The 25,181-nt window shown below is 41.0% G+C and overlaps 1 protein-coding gene across 3 annotated transcripts in view; it reads right to left on the bottom strand.

Moving 5' to 3' along the window:
• Positions 1-25,181, bottom strand: part of Cfdp1 (craniofacial development protein 1) — a 110,275-nt gene that overhangs the window by 71,909 nt on the left and 13,185 nt on the right. For all 3 annotated transcript variants that reach the window (XR_008216043.1, XM_052729604.1, XM_052729603.1), the window contains exons 4-5: positions 23,712-23,839; positions 13,158-13,277 (exon numbers count right to left, since the gene is read on the bottom strand). Coding sequence is in view for 2 of the 3 variants with exons in the window: in XM_052729604.1 (XP_052585564.1) it covers positions 13,158-13,277; positions 23,712-23,839 (248 nt within the window). In the remaining variant the exon portion in view is untranslated. The remainder of the gene's footprint in view (positions 1-13,157; positions 13,278-23,711; positions 23,840-25,181) is intronic.

Below are 25,181 nucleotides of genomic sequence, written 5' to 3'. Positions count from 1 at the left end.
GGGCACCATTTATTTTTTCATGAAAAAATTAACAAGAACCTAAGCAAGGTATTCTGCTCCTGCCTCACCATCTGCATGTCAGCCCATTTTCTGAACTACTGCTAAACGTCACTCAATTTCTCCCTTCACATTTTGTTTCCTGGAAGAAATCTCTGTCACTCACAAATTTAGACTCCATCAAGCCCTGACCCCAGACACATACACGCACCTTTCACATGCCTGGTTGAGTTCTAAACAAGAACATGCATTAGGAAGAATAAAAGCCCCAGCAAGGAACATTTTATTTCCAATGTTCCACAGGCAAACTGCTCACTAAAAAGGAAAATTAACTTTATCAACTTAGAAAGAAAACAGCTCACGACCTCACTGTTTTAAATCAGATCACAGGCTTAATTCCCCATCCAGGAACAGACAGTCCTGGCGTGGAGGCAAAGCAGTGATGGTTTGCTGGATGAGACTGTGCAGCACCTGCTCTCACTCATCCAATTACATTACTTGCTCTGAAGCCCCTTCAGACCTAGGTTTACTCAGTTACAATTGCCGAGAGAAAAAGCAAGCACATTTCCTGGGCCGCATTCATAAAAATAGCACACGGGCCCATTTAACACCTTCACAAGCAGATGCTCAACTAGCCAAGGTATGTTTAAGTGATCTCATTTCATTCAGTGTGTGTGTGTGTGTGTGTGTGTGTGTGTGTGTGTGTATGCGGCTTAGATACCACTACACCAGACAGCAGAGGCCTGACATATGGTGGCTCACTACCCATAACTCCAGTTCCAAGGGACCTGACCCCCTCTTCTGACCTCTAGGGATAACACAGGTATGCACACAATACACATACATACATGGAGGAAAACACTCATACACATAAAATAAAAAACCATTAAAATTTAATGTTTTTAAAATAAAAAATTAAATAAAAAAGGATGAGTAAGACTAGAAGACACCCTTTACAAATATATATACATGCCAAACAGTCATGTGAAAATACATTATCTGTACAAATTTTCAAGGCAGTGCAAGCTAAAATGACAGGAAATACCATTCCATACTTACTGAAATAAAAGACTACACCAAATGTAGTCAGGAGATGGCCAGTTAGTGCTCTCCCGGGCCAAGGGCAGGAAAATGAAACGGGACAACTATCTTGAAGAATTGTTTTCAGTTTGTTGCAACATTAAATACTTCTACCTGGTTTGGCATGCCTATTCCTAAGTATTTATCCAAAAGAAGGAAAAACGTTTGACTATGGAAGACTGAGTGACTGAGTGTGGTGATGCATGCCTGTAACCCCAGGCGGAGGCAAGAAGATTAGGAGCTGAAGGGCAGCATCAGCTCTTTAGCAAGTCAAGGCCAGCCAGGTTTACACAAGACACCCTCCCATCATGCCTCCATATTCCTCACCCCAAAAAAGGTTTAAAAACAACCATGGGCTGGTGAGACGGCTCAATGGGTAAAGGCCCTTTCCAGGAAGCCTGACAACCTGAGAGAGAGCCATTCCGGAACCCACAGGTCCAAGGATAAAACAAATCCCTAAGTCTTCTTCTGACTTCCACAAATGAATACACACCAAGGAGAATTTTGAAACATTTAAAGATAAACAAACAAACATAAGCCATCAAAACAGTAGAATGGATGGACACGACCTGCTACATTTACACAATGGAGACAAGACATAAAGGAACTTCTAATACACATACCAAGGACAAATCTCAGAAACACTGAGTCAAAGACGCCAGGAACAAAAAGCAAAATAATGTATAGTTTATTTATATGAAGTTCTGAAATAGGGAGAACTAACCTACCAAAATAAAACTAATAGTTGCCAGTGACAGAGGTGTAGGGCATAGCCAAGTGGGAAAGGGGTATGAAGGAACTTTCTGGAATGATGGCATAAAACATCCTACTTGAGGCTTGGGGATATAAACTGATGTATACAATTGTCAAAATCCACTGAGCTGAACAGTTAAGGGTCCTGTGATAACCAACCTACTTCCTGTCTTGAAAGTTTCATGCTATGAGACCAAAATAAGCAACACTCAACAGATGCTGCTAAATCCATAGTGAGCAATCTTACAGCTGAAGAGTGAGTCTGGCGGATTCTCATTTACATATTCTCACCATTCTTTATCATACAGTGACAGGAGACCACACAATCTCCTCAGTGTTAGTAGTCAGTGACTTATAAATGAAATGAATGCACACTAACCACACTAAGATGACATGCTTGTCTCTGAAATCTTCTTTCCAATGAATGTCCAAATAAGGATGCTGGCTCAAGGAACAGAAGGAAAGAAAGTAAAGAAGAAACGAAGTATGAGAGAAGATACAGAAGACGCTCACAGTGTTAGGGAAGTCTAGTCAGTCGAGTGTCGAAGGAGACAGGATATGAAGCTATTCAGCATGTTTGAAGTGAAAAGGAAAACACGGAGATGGAGAAGCTATGCCTCCCTGGGCATGATGGTGCACACCTTTAATCCCAGCACTCAGGAGAGAGTCAGGTGGATTTCTGTGGGTTGGGGGCTAGCCTGGGCTACATAGCAAGTTCCAGAACAGTGCCAGGGTTACATAGTGAGACTCTGTCTCAAAAGACAACAAACAAAAGTAGTTATACCCCCACATCGCCTCCTCTCCACAGCTTCCCAGAAGCAGTAAGAAGATTCTCCAAAGCTACAAACAGGTGCCTTAGCACTACACAGAGTGTCATGCTAAGAATGTTTCAGCTCATGTCCCTTACATCTACACCACCCAGCAACTTTGTTTACCGCCACCAGTCAAAGCCTAAATACTTTGCATATCAAAACCCCTTCAGCACACTTTAATCCAGCACCTGTGCTAAAGGGCAGAAAACAGCGTAAGGGTTTCCTGTTGTCCACAAGACAGCCCAAGTGAAGTGCAGGAAAGGCTGACGGACTACCATGTGTTTCCTGGCTAGGAAACAAGGCTACCAGGCACATGGCAGGGCTTCTGCGTATTCCAGCAAGGATGTGCATTGTGAAATGTGACTGTGGAAATACTTCCACAAGGAGACAAGTCGACGTCAAAGAAGGGAAATAGCAGGAATTGCAAAACAGGTCTGTGGGATGAGTAAAGAACTTCCTCCATGTCTATGCTTGAACTACAGTGTGAGTAAGCTCAAGTGTCATTCCAATCACATTTCAGACACTGTAAACTGTTCCACGCTTAGTCACTTGCTGGACACAAGCGATGGAACCCAAACCAACCTGCTGTTACAGCTAACACTGAGAGGAGAATACACACTCAGAAAGGGTAACAAGTCTCCAGAGACCAAAGTTCACTTGTTGCTTTTTTTGCAAATGTGATACTGAAGATCACATATGTATATATGACACACACACACACACACACACACACACACACACACACACACATTGTTTTACTCACTTCAAATTCACCAAATGCAATCCACAACTCTGCACTAGTTGCTGAATGTGCTGGCTAATTTTATGTCAACCTGACACAAGCTAGAGTCATCTGAGAGAAAGGAACTTCAATTCAAAAACTGCCTAAAATCAGGCTGTAGGCAAGCCTGGAGGGCATTTTCGATTAATGACTGATGTGAGAAGGTCCACACCATGGTGGGTGGTGCCACCCCCAGGCTGGTGGTTCTGGGTGCATAAGAAAGCAGGCTGAGCAAGCCATGGAGAACAAGCCAGTCTGCAGCTCTCCTCCATGACCTCTGCATCAGCTCCTGCCTCCAGGTTCCTGCCGTAAGTTCCTGCCCTGAGCCAGGTGGTGGTGTTACACACCTTTAATCCCAGCACTTGGGAGGCAGAGCCAGGCAGATTTCTATGAGTTCGAGGCCAGCCTGGTCTACATAGTTATATCCAGGACAGGCACCAAAAACAAAACAAAACAAACAAAAAAAAATTGGGGGTGGGGGGAACTGGAGAGATGGCTCAGTGGTTAAGAGCACTGACTGCTCTTCCAGAGGTCTTAAGTTCAATTCCTAGCAACCACATGGTAGCTCACAACCGTCTGTAATGAGATCTGGTGCCCTCTTCTGGTGTGCAGACATACATGCAGGCAGAACACTGTACACACGACAAATAAATCTTTAAAAAAAAAGTTCCTGCCCTGACTGCCTTCAGGATGGACAGTGCTGTGGAAGTATAAGAAAGATAAACCCTTTCCTCCCCAAGATGTTTTTGGTCATGATATTCATCACAGCAACAAAAACCTAACTGAGATGCTCAGAAACATGAAAAACGGCAACAGGGTATCTGTGATGAATGTTTAAGATAAACCAAATATTTGCCATATAATAAAGTAGAAATACTAGACAAAGTATATCACTATTTTAAAAATTCACAAAAAGGAAAGGGAACCTCTAGACAGCTAGACTTAAAGGAGGAAGTGAAAAACCACAATAGTGCACATGACCTAATAGAATGACCAAGAGGGCTGAGAGATGGTTTTAATAACTTCCGGGCCTGGGTTTGGTAAACCAAATCCAAACAGGACTCGTCTTGGTGTTACAGAGACAGAGAGCCAGAATCTAACACTCAGCCAGTGTTGCAGGGAGCACCCAAGAGCGCATCTCTGTTCAGAGTAGAGGCAGACAGAAAGACGTGTCTCTTTTGAGAAAACTCATGGATTTGGGATTCAAGACTATAATCCTAACTACAGTGTTCCAGGGATTCCAAACCATACATTTACATTCAAAATTAGCCTAAGCCAAAGCTCAAACCGGGGCTTCAAAGAAACATAAATTCATACCTGTTTTGAAAAATACAGTTTAACTCCTAGCCTTAAAAGAGCACCATCATAAGAGAACAAACAGAATAGCTTTAGAACCTAAGAACTTCCTTCCAATAAAGAACCTTCAGCTAGAAGTTATAAAGGAATTAAATGATTACACACATGTCCTAGCCATGCTTTGTAGCACATGCCTTTAATTCCAGCACTCAGGAAGCAGAGGCAGGCAGATCTGTATGAGTTCGAGGCCAGTCTGGACTACAGAGTAAATTCTGGGAAAGCTAGGGCTACATAGAGAAACCCTGCCACAAACAAACAAACAAATAAACAAACAAACAAACAGAATAAGATCCCATGAAAAAGCAAATTTGAAAACAAAGTAAACAGGAATTTCTAAAAAAAAAAAACAACAACAAAAAACGGAAAAACTTAAAACGTAGCCACTGAAATCAAATGCAGTGCTCAGATTTAAGCAGACTGGACAGTGCTAAAGAAGAAGTGAAGACACAAACACCAGAAACAACCAAGAGGCAGTTCAGAAATCATGAGGTGGACGACATCAAAGAGAAGTGAAATGAAACAAGGACAGGAGGAAACTGACTTGCCTCACGGGGGCTCCAGGAGAGAGAATGCAAAAGATGCAACAGTCAGAATGCCAGATAAAAAGTCACCAACTCAGATTTAATAACCCACACAAATCTACACCAAAGCTGAAAGACAATAACGCAGGCTAAAGGGAATGAGTCCCTTCTGGCTACCACACACAGTAACTTAGAAGAAAAAAAGAAAAACTGGCTAGAGATAAAGGATGGAATTCCTTAACATGAGGCTAAAGAATCTAACTAACAAGAGTAAATTTGGGGGCAAGAAATATGATTTGAACTGAGCCGCTGCCTAATTATCCTGGTAGTGGCACGCTGGATGGATACAGGAAGAGAAACTGTGGGTTTTAAGCAGACTTAGGAAACGATTACAACAGTTCAAGCCTTTGGAAAGACTTTAGAATAGCCTACAGACAGATGTTTTAAAAAGGTTATGGAAGTGGAGATAAAACAGGCCACTATGATGAAGGAAGGGGTGGGTAGGATGGAGCAGAGGATAAGAATATTTAAAGACCCATCAAAGACACAATTAAAAGAACTTACTGGATTGGGTACAGGGTGGGGAGCAGATGAGGAAGAACTCTGTCTGAGGTTTGGGCCCAATGAGTAAGAGTACAGTGTGCAGTACACTTCCCTTGTCCCTGAACACAAGGTAGGGAGAGCTGTGCAGGTCGGTTGCTGGATTGGAAAGAGGCTTTTGGCAAGCTTCTTAACATTAGGGCTCACTACAAAGGGCCCACGAGGAGGGAGGGGACATGAATTTGAATGACCCTGGGATGCTCACCACAGTGCCCAACAATTACCATAATAAAGATACTTTCCTCAGCTGGGTGGTGGTGGTGCTTGCCTTTAATCCCAGCACTCAAGAGGCAGAGCCAGGCAGATCTCAGTGAGTTCGAGGCCAGCCTGGTCTACAGAGTAAGTTCCAGGACAGGCACCAAAACTACATAGAGAAACCCTGTCTCAAAAAACCAAAACAAACAAACAAACGAACAAACAAACAAAAAAGATACTTTCCTCAAACTTCTGGCTATGGGGAAAAATCCTTTCTCTTCCCCCACACTTCCACAGCTGGAGTGAGGAAGAGCTCTCAATCTAAACAGAAGGCATGGCAAGGCATGGGTTTCCCCTTCATTCTCAGTCAGCAACTGCTGACATGGTGTCATGTTCAAACACAGCTAATAATCAAACTGTGTTTTTATGGTCCTAACATTCATGTTTACTAGGTCAAAAGACAGATGCTTAGAATCTGTCATTTTCTCACCTTTTCTATTTCTTTAGGTTTTTCTAGCTCATCTATTTTTCAAAGTTTTAAATTATTTCATCTTACATTTACAATGGGTATGCTTGAATAGTAGGGCTTTGGCAAGAACTCAGGCCCATGTAACTAGATACAGCAAATGCAGACTTCAGGCCAGCCTGATTTTCAATCCCTAACCAAAATAATTAGAATGCAGCTGCTCAAGCATCTCCTGGAGGAAAAATCCCTACTTGAAATTAAAATTTTAATATGTAATGTGAATCTTGCTATATAATCATAACCATCCACAAAATAGTACTAGGAATCTTTCATCAGAACCTCGATCAGAACATAGGACTCACTGATAGTCACGCTCCAAAATGAATGGCATTCTTTATGGACATTGGAACAGATAGTAACTTCCATGCCAAAGTGCCTAAGACAGCAGCATACAGCATTTTGAAAGGATCAATATTAATAATGCAGTTTCTAAATTTCTTTCTTTATAAAATTCAAAGTTTTTAACCTGAACTTTTTTTTACATTTATTTATTTTTGTTTGGGGAGGAGGAGAAGGTCATGAGTAACACATCATGTGTACAGAGGCTACTGGACAACTTGTAGGAATCTCATCAGGATATTTGGAACAAGTGCATTTAGTGGTTATGCCAGCTCATCTTTATTTGTATTTAACAACCAAACGCCTCCATAAATAAAACTGCATATCATAAAAATGAGAGGGGTAAATCATTTTCCAAACAAAATAGAGTTAAAACAATTTAATGTATCTAGAAACTTCACAGAACAAAGAAATCTCAATAGACTACTCTAAATAGACAAAAGAAAAATGTACAGCACCATACACAGTCTTAGGACTGCTTCAAGCACCTGAGAGCTTGCTTTCCTAGGATTAATCTGCCCTCTAGTGCATGCTCAATGATCACAGCTGTAACTAACCAGGGGACTTGGACTCATTCCAAGAGCATCATAATACTCTTTTTAAATGAAGGTCTTCATTTCCCTGTTCACAAATCCATTCCCACCATCATCCTAAGTCAATTCTGCTAGTATAATAATTGCAAGTGCCTGTTCTACACATGCAAGAGGATCTAAAGTACTTCACTTTTTTTTCACACCAGAAGTGTGGCACAGCTGAGACTGTAAGAATACAACAACAATGAGTTATAATATACTCTCCAGCACGCTAATCTTATTTTTTGATGACTTCATCTGCAGAGCTTTTGTTGGTATATTATTTTTTGAGATAGGGTTTGCTAATATCCCTGGCTTGCCTAGAACTTGTTATGTTGATCAAGCTGGCATCAAACAAGCAGCAATCTATCTTCTTGCCTCTGCCTCCCAAGTTACCACACCTACCTAGCTAGAGGTTTATTTTTAGAACAGTTTAAAAGTACCTTAAAGAGACTAGAGAGATAGCTCAGTGGTTAAAGTGCAGGGGACCCAGCTTCAGTTCCCAGAACTTACATGGTGGTTCACAAGCATTTCTAACTCCAGCTCTAAGGGATCTGACATCTTCTGGCCTCTGTGGACATCAGGCACATACAAGGTGCACAGACACACGTGCAGGTGAAACGCCATCCACAGACAGTAAATTCTAAAACACTAAAGAGCTTATTCTAGCTACTGTCTAACCACAAATCCCTGGAGGGATGGATATACCCTAGGGCAATGAGAACACCCAATAACACTCAAGTCTGTACATGAATGTCCACAGAAGCGTTTACAGTAGCCAAATGTGAAAGTCAGCCTAAATCCACTAATTAGCACATACGTAAACCAAAGGTAGTATAGTCTTACAATTGTATTATTCCGCAAAGGGTATAAAAAAGAATCAAGTATACATAAATGCTGCAACATGGATGAACCCTGAAGATAATTCTGTTAAGTCAAAGAAGCCAGACACAGGGTCTGGGGAGGTACCTCAGGGTTTACGAGGACTTACCGCTCTTGCAGAGGACCCAGGTTCTGTTCCTAGCACCCACATGGCAGCTCACCATCACTTGTAACTCTATTTCCAAGGGATCTAACACCCTGGCTCCCACAGGCACACACATGGTGCAAACATACACACAGGCAAATACTCATACACATAAAATACATTTAAAAAGTCTTTAAAAGAAAAAAAAAAAAGCAAATACTGGAATTCCACTCATGAAATGCCCAAAATAATCAAACCTAGACCCAGAAAGTCCATGAGTGAAGTTGAGCATGAACATGGGAGAGGGACTAGTAATAGGTCCAGTGTTTCTTTGGTAGGTGACAAAAAACCAATTGTAGTTGTCCATTACTACGAATATACCCTGTGAGTTTGCTAGAAACCGAAGAAAGGTATAATTCAAATTGATAAATTATATAGCATCACATTTAATCTCATTAAAGTATTTTTTTGGTTGCTTTTTTTTTTGTTTTGGGCCAGATTTGGTAGTATACACCTATACTACCAAATATATTTGGTAGTATAATCCCTGCACTCAAAAAGTTGAGGCAAGAGGATCACAAGCTTGAGGCCAGCTGAGCTATATAGTAAGACCCTGTATTAAAAACAAACAAACAAACAGTAGTGGCGCATGCCTTTAATCCCCAGCACAGGGAAATAGAAGCAGGTGGATCTCTGTGAGGAGGCCAGCCTGGTCTATAGAGTGAGTTCCAGGACAGCCAGGATGGTTATATAGAGAAACCCCATCTCAAAAAACAAAACGAAACAAAAACCAACAACAACAAATGGCACCCACAAAACAAACAACCGAAAAATCATCCAATTATACATTACTAAATGAACAAAGCACTGTTCATTATAGAAAATCACTTAGATCTCCCATACTGTCAGGTCATGTTTGCTGGAATATCTACTTTCCTCTATTCCACACCCCCACCTCCCCACCGCCCCCACCCCCCCCCAAGGTTTCTCTGTGTAACAGTCCTAGTTGTCCTGGAACTCACTCTGTAGACCAGGCTAGCCTCAAACTTACAGAGATCCACCTGCCTCTGCCTCCCAAGTACTGGGATTAAAGGTGTGTGTCATCACCGTCCGGCCTCTATCTTTAATTACAACAATTACCAATAAATTTTTACTCATGACATCCTAGACATTTATTTCTGTTGGGACCTAGCTGGAGGTCTTACTTCTGTGACTGAACCACTCAAAGGACTTGGCTTTGGTGTGTATGCAGGCTTTTAATATACATTCAACTGTAAACATATCACTGGAGAAAGAAAATATGAACATAACCAAACAAAAAAATAAGGCAACTAGAGAGTCTAATTGAAACATTTCCTCCCAACATTGCGGCTATGTCTGATTTCTGTTAATTTAGGAAAGGTCAACTGTCAACTGTTTAGACAGAAAAACTATTCCCAAAGATTAGGTTCCTGGGACAGTCAAGGACACCAACACTGACAAACCACCTAAACAGTGCTTACTGTTGGTTTTCAGAGATAGTCTCAAGCAGTCCAGATGGACCACAGACTCACTATGTACTCAAGGCTGACCTTTAACCCCCGGATCCTACTGCCTTCACTGTTAGGTACTAGGATTACAGTCATCATACCCAGCTTATCAATTTGAGCCATAATCTTCATATGGCTCTATAACAAATCCTATCTTTTCTGTCTTTGGGACAAACACTGCTTAAACTGACGCCACCAGGAACTTGTTTGAGATTCAACAATAAAGCCTTTTTCTATGTCCAAAAATCAAGAACAAGACAAAACCACAAGGGAAAAATCTTATCTTTCAACCTTATATATTTTTTTAAAGATTTATTTATTTATTATGTATACAGAAGAGGGCGCCAGATCTCATTGCAGATGGTTGTGAGCCACCATGTGGGTGCTGGGAATTGAACTCAGTACCTCTGGAAGAGCAGCCGGTTCTCTTAACCTCTGAGCCATCTCTCCAGCCCCTCAACCTTATATTTTTATCACCTTAGTTTGTTCCCAATCTATAAGGCTACAGCTTAAAGTAGTAACTCAATAAAAATAATTCTGTGCTTATAGCAAGGATTGTTAAGTTAAGACTAATGAAGAAAAAAACAAATGTGAAGCCTGGCCAGGCACCAGCTAGTAGAGCTAGATGAAGCAAGAATTCAGTGTGCAGAGGAAGAGAGAGATCAAGAGGCCTGGATGATGAAGCCATGGGAATTTAGACACACTAAGTAAGCATCGTACTTTCCTCTACCAAATGTAACAGCCTGATTCTGGCCTCTAATTAGAAGAGGGCTTATTCCATCCCCAACACACAAACTCTGACTTTTTATAGCCTAAGCTGCATGCTATTTTAAACATGTGGAGGAAATGCATTTTCAGTTACAAACATTGGCTCCTCGGCATCTGTCCTTATTTGTTACTGAGAGATGTGGGGCAGGATGTTTTAGTCTTCTGCACTGGTTTTCCTGTGTTGCTTAAATCTGTTTAGAGAAAAGGGAAATGCACAATTTCTATAAACTGAAGCAGTTCCCAAAGTGGGGAGAAAAAAAAAGGCCATGGAAAACATTTTACTGTTTTACTTTTCTTTTATATATTAGATGACTCCTGCAAATTCCTCCCTTGAAAAGACCTTCTATACTTAAGTGGTATCTGTTGCAGATTCTAATGTTTTCACTGATAAAATGAGTCCAAATCCCAAAGCAGATGACTTCCTTTGGCATTCCAAGCAGTTATAACTGTAAAAGTTTTCTGAGACACAGGTCAGAAAAACAAGCAGATCACCCTTGAAGGCCATGCAACTTATCAGAAATTCAAGACATAATACTGTACCATAGGTAATTTAAAGTCCCATATTCATGCACTTTTACTCAGATATTTAGAATATATTTTTATACTCTGGTATATTCCATTATAGCTTTCAAAGAAATGGATTTCGACAGATTTCATTTCACTCTTTTGTAAGAGAGTCAGTGGGTCATTAATCTACTGAAAAGTATTTCTCTAGAACAGCTGCCAGCAACAGCTCCTTTTCTCAGCTGCCCTGTATCCTGGTAGCTTTCCTGTCCACAGTCTCAGGAAGACTCCCTCCTTAATGAACTCTAGTCAGACTCCTTTCAGTCATTTCTCAACCAAGTCTTGACACTGACTCTTGTCTATGCCAGGATTATATAGCTCAGGTTTAGGAGGAATCCCTCTCAGTCAATTTAAAGAGACTGTCCTATGCTGATATCCAATCACCTCAGCTGCCTTTAACAAGAGTCTGTTTAGCCAGAATTTTCCATAGCAACAGTACTATTAATGTATAACAGGAAAGGTGGTTAGTATTATCTGAGAGGGGTCTCCCTGACATCACTTCTCACATAACTGACTTGCATGTAAACCTCTCTGAGATTCTACTCTAGGTAAGTGCACCCTAGGGGATATAACACTGTAACAATATTACTCAGAGTTGGGGCTAAAAAGATGAAGACTTGCCTACACAGTTTGATAGGAAAATTGGATGAATTTTTAGTGGGAGAAAAAAATGTAAAATAAAATGTTCCTGTTTGCCAGGCATGGTGATGATCTACACCTTTAATCGCAGCATTCAGGAGGCAGAGGCAGGCAGATTTTGGTGAGTTTGAGACCAGCCTGCTCTACAGAGTTAGCTCCAGGCAAAGCCAGGCCTATATAGTAAGACTGTCTCAAAAACAAGAAAACAACAACAACTTTCCTGTTCACAACAAAGGTGAGTACATTAACGAGGTGACAGTCCTCATCTGAAAGGTCAGAGGAGCCAGCATAGGAGCCTGGTATACCAGAACTCTCAGTTGCAGGTGTTAGCTGGCTAGTTAGGGATACCCATAGGATGAGGCCTACAGCCCTGGGTTTCTCTTATTTACTTCTTATATATGCTAAGAAGACAGGACCTTGGCTTTTTCAAAGAGAAAGAACTCCAGGCTTCAACTGAAAATAACTAAAGCACGGGCCGCACAAAAGGAGTAAACTATTCGAGTTTCTTTCTTTCGATCATTTCTGACTGCTTTCTCTGAGACAAGGGCTCACTCTGATACCGACACGCCTTGAACTCCTGGGCTCAAGTGGTCCACCTCCACCTATCTTAGTCTCCCAGCAGCTGGAACTGCAGGTGTAAATCCCCATGCCCACTCGACTTTCTTATTTATGTTCCTTTGTCCTCAAAGGCAAAGGGGGGTGGGAGGTGGAACTAAGTACTCAATTCAAACATTCATTAAAAGTTCTGATGAAGAGCCAGGCGGATCTCTGTGAGTTCGAGGCCAGCCTGGGGTACAGAGTGAGTTCCAGGATAGGCTCCAACGCTACAGAGAAACCCTGTCTCGAAAACTCCAAAAAAAAAAAAAAAAAAAGTTCTGATGAACTGCTAACATTGTCATGCAAAAATTATTATTTTTTACTATACAATTCACATGTTTAGCTTTGTGGTTACCTTCTTTCAAGCTGGATTATTAAATAAGCAACATATAGCTAATTTTTTCTAGCAAACTCTATCTGGGTAAAAACTTCCAACAAGGCAGAGCACAAGTTTCCTTCCCGATCTCAGAACAGGAGTGGTGACCACTACATTAGAAACAGGGTCTTGCACAGAAGTTTCCCGAGTGTGCCAAGACTCCTGGGACAGATGTAAATACTCACCCCGACCCCGCAGGGAGTGGTGGCACTGCTGAAGTGACGACAGCCTGAGGGTTTTCCTTCTCAGTTTGCTTGAGGAAAGACTTGGCTTCCTTGGACGCAGCATCTACTTCCTTAGTCACCCTGTTTCACGGAAAGAGACGATCAATTTACAAGTGGGCCAAGAAGTCAAAGTGCAGCAAAGGACAGAAAGGAAAACTGGGAGCACACTCACTGCTGAGTCTCCAATCAATTCCAGCCACTCGATCAAAGTTCCCTCTAACAGTCCTACCCACAGATGCTTTCCCGGACTAATGATATTAACTAATGACACAACCAGCAGTGAAATGTCATCCAAGTCTGCTCCATTATATCGGTCAGTGTGAAGACTCCGGCAAAAACTCCTGAATCTCAGCTCACTTGGTGACTCACGTGACGCCACAGAGACTCCTGCACTACTCCTCACCTAACATATCGATATGAAGACTTGAAGGGCCAGTGAAAGGTGGGATGGAGAGATGGGACAGAGGGACAAGAGCACTGCCATCCATCATGTCAAGAAGAAAAGCAGACTACTGGAAATGCTCTGCAGAAGGCTCCTTCCTGCTCTACACCTAAAACCCAAAGACAAAACACAACTTCCTAAAACCGGGCAAATCACAACTACTCAGGGAGTAGCAGAATGTAACACAACACTATCCAATTTCAAATTTGGAAAACTGCATCGGATAAAACTGAGTTCTAAAGGATGAAATAAGGATACTTAAGATGTCTCATATTCCAGGTAAAGAGAAAAGGAGAAATATGTAGTGCATGCTTTGACATGCTAGAGCAACAAAAACATTTGGGGAATTTTGTTTAAATTCCAATCTACCAGTAGGCAGGTCCAAAATTATAGTCAGTGCATTATAAATATTCAAACAAAGACTGGCCAAAAATGATAGAATAAACCCTATAAATTCCATCTATGAGAGTATACAAGTCTCTACCACCTTCCAGGATAAATTTTCTAACGAAGGGCTACCTCGCTGCTGCACTTAACACGGTTACGTTATGTATATAAGTGGCACCAAGTTAAGCTTGGAGCTAAGATGCGACAAGCAATTCCAGGTAATAGAGGAACACACCAGCAACACTCCACTGCTTACCATCTGCTGTTATAGCTGAGGCTGGGGAGGTTTGCTCTACAGCACTAATATACCAACGGGAAGCTCATTTACCTTCCTAAGTACTAAACCTGAAATCTAAGGGGTTATGCTCCCTACTCAACTATCCAGACACTACACAGCAATGGAGTGAAAATTCTGCAACAGATGGCATATTCCAAACTGGTTGTCACACATTTCTGTCCCACATGCTCTTCCAGAACCTTAAGCAAGCCCCTTAATGGCTATCTCACCTGAGGGGTTCCGTGCAAGTGGCTCTATAGGCCTTCTAAGGGCTTTCTCCCTTGGGAATATATCTTTAGAACTCCTAGCCTAAAGCCCCTCTGCAGCAGAGATCACATGGAAAGACCACACAGACACAGATATCTGAGGAATCATTCCTAGCCCCAAGATAGCTGAGTCCTTAAGCATCAGAACTGGAAGTAAGTGATCTTTATGATGGTCCCAACCACTGTCTGATTACAAGTACACAAGAGAGCCTGAGCAACAACCACCTACTTGGCCCTAGAGGCCTCTGGAACTATGAAAAATTGTAACAGAACAGTTAGCTGTTTTATGCAAGCCAATACATTTTAGGGTGATTTGTCATACTGCTAAATCAATACCCCAAATAAACCTGCATCAAAATATTGGGCTTAATGCAGATCCCAAAATACTGGATTCAAAACAGTCCCTTGTCTTGAGTAAATCTACAGAAAATTAATGCGATTAATGAATTAATGCATGCTTTATTGTCCAATTACTATCAAAGTCTCTAATAGTGAAACAAATATAACTAAAACTATACAACATTAACAGAAGAGGTAAAACAGAAAAAGATAGTAATTAAATTTTCAGAAAGTAAAGAAGCTGGCCATGGTGTACATGCCTGTAACAGCTTCACAATGGGACAGTTGAGCAGGAGATCAGGAGTTCAAAGTCATCCTCAGCTACATGAGATTGACTCAAAAAAAGTAGCAAATATCTAAGCAGCAACTGGTTTTGGTTTTTCTCTGATCTCCTAAGTTTACAGCCACGTGGAACGGATAACAACAAGTAAGTCACGCTGTGTCACAGAACATTAAAAAGGCTTGTTCAACTTAACTTTCAGGGACTTGCAGAGGTGGAAGAGAGGTGCAGGCTGCCACAACCAGCCGAAAGCTTGCATTAGGAACAACTAACTTTTTTTTTTTTTTTTTTTTGATTTTTCAAGACAAGGTTTCTCTGTGTAGCTTTGGAGCCTATCCTGGAACTCACTCTGTAGCCCAGGCTGGCCTTGAACTCACAGAGATCTGCCTGCCTCTACCTCCCCGAGTGCTGGGATTAAAGGCATGCGCCACCACCGCCCGGCACAATTAACCTTTTTTTACCTCAAAACACAGGCTATGCCCCCACTACTGCTAATCCCGAGGGATCCACAACACTTAGAGAAAATGAAAACCACAGAGGGACAGGAATGAAGAATGAAGCCCCATCGTGAAATTAGAAGAATTAAACGAAAAGCCACCCAGAAAGGCTGTATATTCCAGAGGGCTGAGTGACAGACCTAAGTGCTAACCACCCCATAATGTCCTTAGCACTACTAAGAAATAGACACTTTACTATGTATGCTACTGAAGCACAGCTTGTTGCCCAACCATAGTAGAGCCTCTTCTGAGTTCAAACAATACACATTTCAGAAAAGGGGAAAATACAACAAGAGAAAGTCTAGAATTGAAGGAGGAGTTTCAACAAAGAGCCACAGAACACTTGATTGACACAGCCAACTTCAGAGGATCCACATCAAAGCACAGAGCTGAAATTCTGGAACGCTATGATATGAAGAACAAGTGGCCTAAGGAACAAGGGGAGGAAAGTGGCAATCATGTAGCTTATGTTTAGTTGTGTTGTTCCTGTTTTACTACAGGGCCGACAAGACTCTGGTACACACTTAAGTCAACATTTTCTGGGAAGCATTTCAAATGCTGATATTGTTAAATATTAGACATATAAAGAAACATAATACGGCTTCTGCCATCAAAACCTCACAATCCAGCACGACACCAACTACAAAAGCGACATGACAACCCCTGTCACAGAGTCACAGAGTAGGCATGGGGAGAACAGAACCCGTGGGAAGGAATGCCCTTCTTAATTTCCTGTGCCAGAGTCTATCCATGCCCACCAGAAAACACATTACATAAACTGGGATATTTCTAAGGAATTTGGTGGCTGACACAAAGTAATAGCAGATTACTCTCTGCTGAAAACACCCCTAAACAACGCCACTCTTTCTGCCATTCTGTTTTGCAGGACAGGGTCTCTGTGTGGTCCAAGCTGGCTCTCTACCTGTGCTCAGCCTCCTGAGGTGCCAGAGAGTAACCTCACTGCTAAGAAACAGTGAAGGATTTAGCTATCATACTACTTTTAAGTAGGAGATTGGTTAACTTACAATCATCTTATACATGAGAAGGACTCCTGACAGGAAAATGCCTATTATTAGCAATAATTAATCTATTTGTCTTTAGCAGAAATTCCATTTTAACTTCATTTTCACTCACTCAACTTCCTGAAAAGTCTTTATTTGGACAGAACTTTTCCATGACTGGACTTTTCCAAAAGGTGAATCATTTAGGAAAAGTGAGCTCACAGGGTCAGCTGGCTATGCCATAGAGGAGGGTAAGAATGATCATTTTCCTCCTTTCCCCAAGGCTTAAAAAATTACATAGTTTTCATGGAGGAAAAACAAACAAAACAGCCAAATCCAAAATTTTACCATTATAATAAGTTAGAGAAACTAAAAGACTAACTTCATGCTAACACTACCTCATTCTTCAATTAGAAACTCCTCTAAAAGACTAACTTCATGCTAACACTACCTCATTCTTCAATTAGAAACTCCTCTAAAAGACTAACTTCATGCTAACACTACCTCATTCTTCAATTAGATACTCCTCCCACCAGCACTTCCACATTTCTTTCTTTCCTTTTTTTTTTTTTTTGTTGGTGAGACAGGGTTTCTCTGTGTAGCCTAGGCTGTCCAGGAACTCGCTCTGTAACCCAGGCCGGCCTTGAACTCACAGAGATCCACCTGCTTCTGCCTCCCAAATGCTGGGATTAAAGGCATGTACCACCACAGCCCCGCTACTCCTTCACATTTCTTAAAGATGCAGTGATGCCCTTAACTTGATACAAAGACAAAAAGGAAAAACAAAACAATGATGTCAAGAGATTAAATGTTGTGCTCAAACCCAAATACCAAGTTTGTGTCTGAGTTGTCAGTTAAAGTTCAAATCTCCTAAGATCCTTCAAGAAAGTTCCTTATAGTACCTTATGTTTTTATTTATTTATTTTATTTTATTTTTATTTATTTATTTTCGAGACAGGGTTTCTCTGTGTAGTTTTGGTGCCTGTCTTGGATCTTGCTCTGTAGACCAGGCTGGCCTCAAATTCACAGAGATCCGCCTGCCCCTGCCTCCTGAGTGCTGGGATTAAAGGCGTGCACCACCACTGCCCGGTGTACCTTATGTTTTTAAAAAAAGTCTTGCTAATAGTTGGGTCATGGTGGCACATGCCTTTAATCTCAGAACTCAAGTGGATCTCTGAGTTCAAGGCCAGCCTGGTTCACAGAGCAAAGTTCCAGAACAGCCAAGGCTGCACAGAGAAACTCTGTCTTGAAAAACAAAGTAAACAAAGTCTTACCAACATGGCAACTATTAACAGGTTTAAATAAATGTTATATAGCTAGGTGGTAGTGGCGCACGCCTTTAATCCCAGCACTCAGGAGGCAGAGCCAGGCGGATCTCTGTGAGTTCGAGGCCAGCCTGGGCTACCAAGTGAGTTCCAGGAAAGGCGCAAAGCTACACAGAGAAACCCTGTCTCGAAAAACCAAAAAAAAAAAAAAAAAAAAAAAAGTTATATAAATATACATATAATGTATACTATAATGTATACATATTAAACATGTATATAAACAACTATATATTCATCCCAGGTTGACTTTGATCTTCCTGCTTCCACTTCCCAAGTGCTGGGATTACAGGAGTGTATCACCACAGCAGACTTCAACAAGCTTTCATATTCTTTATGGAAAAGGAGTCTGAGAGGACACTCACTTGTTCTGTTATATATTTCTATAATATATAATTTTTTTAAATAGCATGTATTACTGTTAAGTATAAATAAATGCCTCTGTATGAGAGTGTGCAATTAATGTAAAGAAAGTGCTCTTATCCTGTTTTATTTTTGACCAGAGACACAGTGCTGCCCTCTTCTGACAAATGGTACAAATGGCAGGCTCCCTGAGTACTCACCAGTATTGACAACTGCCATTTATTTGCTTTCATGAGTGAAGAGTGAGAGCACACGCCTTTGATCCCAGCACTCGGGAGGCAGAGACAGAGGGATCTCTATGAGTCTGAGACCAGCCTGGTCTACAAAGCGAATTCTAGGACAGCCAGGGCTGTACAGAGACCCTGTCTCAAAAATCAAACAAACAAAAAAGTAAAGAGTAGTTGCACATGACTGTACTTCCAGCACTTACTTGGGAAGCAACAGGCAGGAGAATCAGAAGTTCGTCTCAAAAAAGAAACAGGAAAAATATTAAATAATAATGTTTATAAAAAAACTTTATGAAATTCATAATTTGATCAGAAATTAACTGATTTCCCAAAGCAATGGTTATTCAGCTGACTTTGTTCTCTATGTAGACCTTCCTATAGATATTCTACGTTACATGTGGGAAGTGATCCAAGCCAACACGGGCTTTGAGACATACTCTTACCATGTTGTCCTAGCTGAAACTTGCTCTGTAGACCTCACTGGCTCTCAACTCTGCCTCTAACTGTTTTGTTTTTTATTTGTATTTTCTATGGTATATTAATACTCTCTAACTTCTTAGTGTTTGAGAATTTCATACAGGCAAATAATGTGTTTTGACTAAGTTCACCCTCCACTCCCTCTCTTCCAATTCCTTCCTTACCCTTCTACCACTATCTAGTACCAACTTCCTGTGCTCGTTTTTCTTTTCTTTTTTTTAAACCCACTGAGTCTACTTAGTGCTGTTAGTATGTGCTTGGATATAGGGAATCACCTGGAACATGGAGAGTCTCTCGGGGGCACATCCTTAAAGAAAACTGACTCTGCCTCTCTCAGCAGCCATCAACAGCTTCTTAGCAAGGAGCTCAACTTTGTGACCCACCTCCACATGCTGGGATTTTGTCTGGATGATATCATGCAGGTCCTGTGCATGTTGTCACAACTGCTGTGAGCTCTTATGTGCAAATGACCTGCTGTGTCCAAAAAAGTTTAGTTTCCTAAATGTTGATGGTTTACTGTCAATATTCTGCATTCCCTATTGGATAACTGCAGTGTGATTTCTGGAGGCAAAATACACTAATTTACACCATCAGTAATTATGTGATAGACTCCAAAGTGACTAATTACTGAGGGTGTCTTACAATGGAGAGGTCTGACAGATGTTGCCCACGTCCTTTAACTCTCCACTAACACTGGGTTCCTGAAGGACAGCTAGTACTGCCAGTGCAGTAGTTTTGTCTAGGGCAGCAGCTCTCAACCTGTGGGTTGTGACCCCTTTAGGGGTCGAACGACCCTTTCACAGGGGTCACCTAAGACCATTAGAAAACACAGATATTTATGTTATAATTCATAACAGTAGCAAACTTACAGTCATGAAGTAGCAATGGAAAGTAAATTTATGGTTGGGGGTCACCTCAACATGAGGAACTGTATTAAAGCGTCGCAGCATTAGGAAGGTTGAGAACCACTGGTGATTCTAAGGTGATTAACTAGAAACTAAACATACAGGGCAAAGCAATAATCCAAATTGAAGCGTGTTCTCCAATACAAATGGTCTGAACTTGTTGTTGTTGTTTTGTTTTCTGAGACAGGGTTTCTCTGTGTAGCCTTGACTATCCTGAAACTCATTCTGTAGACCAGGCTGGCCTGAAACTCACAGAAATCCACTTACCTCTGCCTCCTGAGTGCTGGTTTAAAGGCATAAGTCACCACCACCTGGCATATGTCTGGACTCTTAAAAGACAAAACCCACTATTTAATCTTGACTGTGTAAGAACAACTAGAAAGAGTATCAATGGAATAACTGGGCCTAAAAGCCCCATGCATAGACCTACTCAAAATACAGGCTGCCAAACTGTTATTGGCGAAAAATGAGAAAAATCTTTAAAACCAAAAGCCACCTCTTACTAGCTTAAGACAAGAGGTACATCAACTTTATATGGAAAAACAAAAGACCCAGGATAGCTAAAAGAATCCTGTATAATAAAGCAATCTCTGGAGGCATCACCATCCCTAACATCAAGCTCTACTATAGAGCTATAGTAATAAAAACAGCTTGGTACTGGTATAAAAACCGACATACAGACCAATGGAATCGAATTGAAGACCCTGACTTTAATCCACGTACATATGAACACCTGATTTTTGACAAAGAAGCCAAAACTATACAGTGGAAAAAAAGAAAGTATCTTCAACAAATGGTGCTGGCATAACTGGATGTCAATATGTAAAAGATTACAAATAGATCCATATCTGTCACCATGCACAAAACTCAAGTCCAAGTGGATCAAAGACCTCAACATAAATCCAGTTACACTAAACTTAATAGAAGAGAAAGGAGGAAGTAGTCTTGAATGCATTGGCACCAGAGATCACTTCCTAAATATAACACCAGCAGCACAGACACTGAGCACAACAATTAATAAATGGGACCTCTTGAAACTGAGAAGCTTTTGTAGGGCAAAAGACACGGTCAATAAGACAAAAAGACAGCCTACAGAATGGGAAAAGACCTTCACCAACCCCACATCTGACAGAGGACTGATCTCCAAATCAAATAAAGAACTCAAGAAACTAGACATCAAAATACTGAACAATCCAATTAAAAAATGGGCTAAAGAGCTAAACAGAGAAGTCTCAAAAGAAGAATTACAAATGGCTGAAAGACATTTCAAGAAATGCTCAACATCCTTAATCATCAGAGAAATGCAAATCAAAACGACTCTGAGATACCACCTTACACCTGTCAGAATGGCTAAGATCAAAAACACTAATGATAGTCAATGTTGGAGAGGATGCAGAGCAAAGGGAACACTCCTCCACTGTTGGTGGGAATACAAACTTGTACAACCACTGTGGAAATCAGTATGGCGGTTTCTCAGAGAATTGGGAATCGATCTACCTCAAGACCCAGCCAGACCACTCTTGAGCATATACCCAAAGAATGCTCAATCATACCACAAAGATACATGCTCAACTATGTTCAAAGCTGCACTAACTGTAATAGCCAGAACCTGGAAACAACCTAGATTCCCATCAACTGAAGAATGGATTAAGAAAATGTGGTACATATACACAATGGGGTACTACTCAGCAGAGAACAACAATGACAGCATGAAATTTGCAGGAAAATGGATGGAACTAGAAAATATCATCCTGAGTGAGGTAACCCAAACCCAGAAGGACAAACATGGTATGTACTCACTCATAAGTGGATTCTAGATATAAAGCAAAGAACAATCAGACTGCAACCCACAGAACCAGGGAGGCTATACAGCAGGGGGGACCCTAGGATGACTGTGGCTTATAATAAGTTTTAGTTTTACCCAATCACTGGGCAAGCCTCAGTGAAACATTTCACTATTAGGATTAAGAATTTATACTGTATCAAGCTGATAATAGAAAAATAAATAAATAAATAAAAATGGGGGGAAAAAGATAGGTACAGTAACTATGAGCATGGAGATACCTGTTGGACGTATGCATTATTCATACTTAGCCATTAGAATCATTACATTATGAAGAACAGAGATCACTTGTATCAAGGTCTGCCAAGCCTGGCAAACTGATTCAATTCTCAGGACCCCATGGTACAAAGAGAGCCAATGGCCACAAGCTGTCCTCTGGCCTCCATACACGTGCTGTGACATGAGTGACCACACCCACACATAAAGACAGACAGCACTAAACAGTGGTGAATCTGAATGACAGAATGTGAACTAGGTGAGTGTTTAACATAATATTATTCTTGCATCTCTGCCTTAAGTGCATTTCACAAAAGAAAATGTTGTCGAGGAAGAGTTTTAAATGAGTGAATTTGGTACTAGAGAGATGGCACAGAAGTTAAAAGCACTGACTGCTCTTCCAGAGGACCTGAGCTCAATTCCTACATCTACATGGTTCACAACCATCTGCAACTCCAGTTCCAGGGGAACTGACACCCTCTTCTTACCTCTTCAGGCACCAGGCATGTACACAGTACACAGACATACACACAGGCAAAAGACCCACACATACAATACAATTAAAAATAAATACAATAAGCATTGTTGGGCACAGGAGCTCATGCATGCAGTCTCAGCACTCCAGAAGTTGAGGAAAATGGAACATTGTAACTTCAGCCACCTTGGACCACATAGTGACTCCAGGACAGTTTGGGCTACAGTGACAGCCAATCTAAAGAAATTGTTAAAAGTTGTGCTCTGTACACTATTTATAAAACTGAAAATACAAAACTCCACTTTCCAAAATGTATTTTCACTGGATAAAAACAGGCAATACTGTGTGTTAAAGGGTTATATACCATGGATCAACCAAATATGGACAGAAAACATTTAGGGGAAGAAAATCCATCTGCAAAGAACATGTACACATATTTTTCTTGTCACTAGTCCCCACACACTGTGCTATTTTCATGGCATTTACATTTAATGAAGTATTATAAGTCAGATATTTAATGTACAGAAGAGGTTGTACATAGGTTATATGCTGACACTATGTAATTTAATATATGGGACTTAAGAATCTGAGGACTCGCTAGGTGGTAGTGACACATGCCTTTAATCCCAGCACTTGGGAGGCAGAAGCAGGTGGATCTCTGTAGGTGGAAGTTTCTCTTCCACCTACCTGTTCCCAAATACCCAGCAGTTGCTTCTTAAATAATTGACTAAGAGGCTTAATATTATTTATAAATGCTCAGCTGGTAGCTTAGGTTTATTACCAACTAGCTCTTATATTTAAATTAACCCATAATTCTTATCTATGTTTAGTCATGTGGCTTGGTACCTTTTCTCAGCACTGCATTCTCATCTTGCTTCCTCTGCATCTGGCTGGTGACTCCGGACTCTGCCCTTCCTCTTCCCAGAATTCTCCTAATCTGGTTGCCCATCTATACTTCCTGCCTGGCTACTGGCTAATCAGTGTTTTATTAAACCAACAGGCGTGACAAATCTTTACAGCGTACAAGAACATTATCCCACAGCAGATCTCTAAGAGTTTGAGGTTAGGCTGGTCTACAGAGTGAGTTCTAGGACATTCAGGGCTACACAGAGAAACCCTGTCTCGAAAAACCATAAAAACAAAAACAAAACACCGCCTTGTAAAAGCACTAGTTTCAAACTCATGGAAAACCTCTTACCTCACTTCTTCACCAGCGAAGTCAAACACCTTGGTAATTTTCACTTTTTCTGATTCTTTAGGTTTCTCCAGCTCATCTGCTTTCGTCAACAGTTTATTTGAACTAGTCTCTTCAGTCTCCTCTGCTGCCTAAAGGGTAAGAAATGGAATCAGGCCTGTAGTGACATACATGTTTAATAAGTGCAGCACTCAGGAGGCAGAAACTTGAGGATCTGTGCTAGTTTGAAATCAGCCTGGTCTACATAGTGAGTTCCAGGCCAGCTAGGGCTACACAGTGAGACTCTGTCTCAAAAATAAATATATCAATCAGTTTCACCAAGGTATAAGACTAAAAGAACTGTCTGAACATGCTGTTTAGGGTTGTTTCTGCCATGGTTCATTTCCAATTCCAAAAATTACTAGAGGACCTGGAGATGGCTCAATGGTTAAGAGCATTGACTGCTCTTCCAGAGGACCCAGGTTAATTTTCAGAACTCATAAGGTGGCTCACAACCACCTATAACTCCAGTTCCAAAAAAATCTAATGCCCTCTTCTTGCAACCATGGGTACTACATGTATGGGGTGCATAGATATACATGCAAGTAAATTACCTGTCCACATAAAATAAAATAAAATAAGCTTATTAGAGAGGTTGGAAAGATGACTCAGCAGTTAGAGAGTTTTTGCAGAGTCAGGGTGGTGGTAGTTCACACCTTTAATCCCAGCACTTTGGAGGCAGAGACTTGAGGATCTCTGCTAGTTTGAAGTCAGTCTGGTCTACAGAGTGAGTTTCAGGTCAGCTAGGGCTACACAGTGAGACTCTTGTCTCGAAAAACCAAAGAAAAAAAGAAAAAGAATTTTCGCAGAGGACCCAAGCTCGGTTCTTAGCACCCAAATCCAGGCAACTCATAACAGCCTATAACTCCATCTCCAAGGTGATCTATGCTTTTGGCCAACGTGGGCACCTGTACTTACATGCACATATCTACACATAGGCACGAACATATACTCCTAATTAAAAATCACAACAAATAAATCTTTTAAAAATTTTATTTTTATTTAGGTGTATACATATTATAAGCCACATGTATACAGGTACCTTTGGAGGCCAGAAGAGGACATTAAATACCCTAGAGCTAGAGTTACAGGCATTTGTCAACTACCTGATATGGGTGCTGAGAACTGAACTCAGGTCCCTTGGAAGAGCATTAAGTGCTTTTAACCACAGAGCATCTCTCCAGCTCAACAAATAATCTTTAAAGAGTTTATAAAGGTCTACTAACAATATATCTGATTAAAACAACTCATTTTCCCCTACTGCTAAGGAATGCTTTGCTTTTCACTTAGTAAAGTCAATATCAAAAGACATCAGGTTTACTTTTTGCTTTGAGATTCAAATCTCAGTCAGTTTGTAAATTAAAAAAATAGGAAGCTGCTGGGGAACTGAGGGTGTTTCTGGAGAGTTATCTATCCCATCAATCTCTCAACTTA

This window comes from Peromyscus californicus, unplaced genomic scaffold (genome assembly GCF_007827085.1).
Source record: "Peromyscus californicus insignis strain IS unplaced genomic scaffold, ASM782708v3 Scaffold_8__1_contigs__length_139910024, whole genome shotgun sequence".
NCBI lineage: Eukaryota > Metazoa > Chordata > Mammalia > Rodentia > Cricetidae > Peromyscus > Peromyscus californicus.
This window is presented reverse-complemented; position numbering and strand designations above follow the sequence as displayed.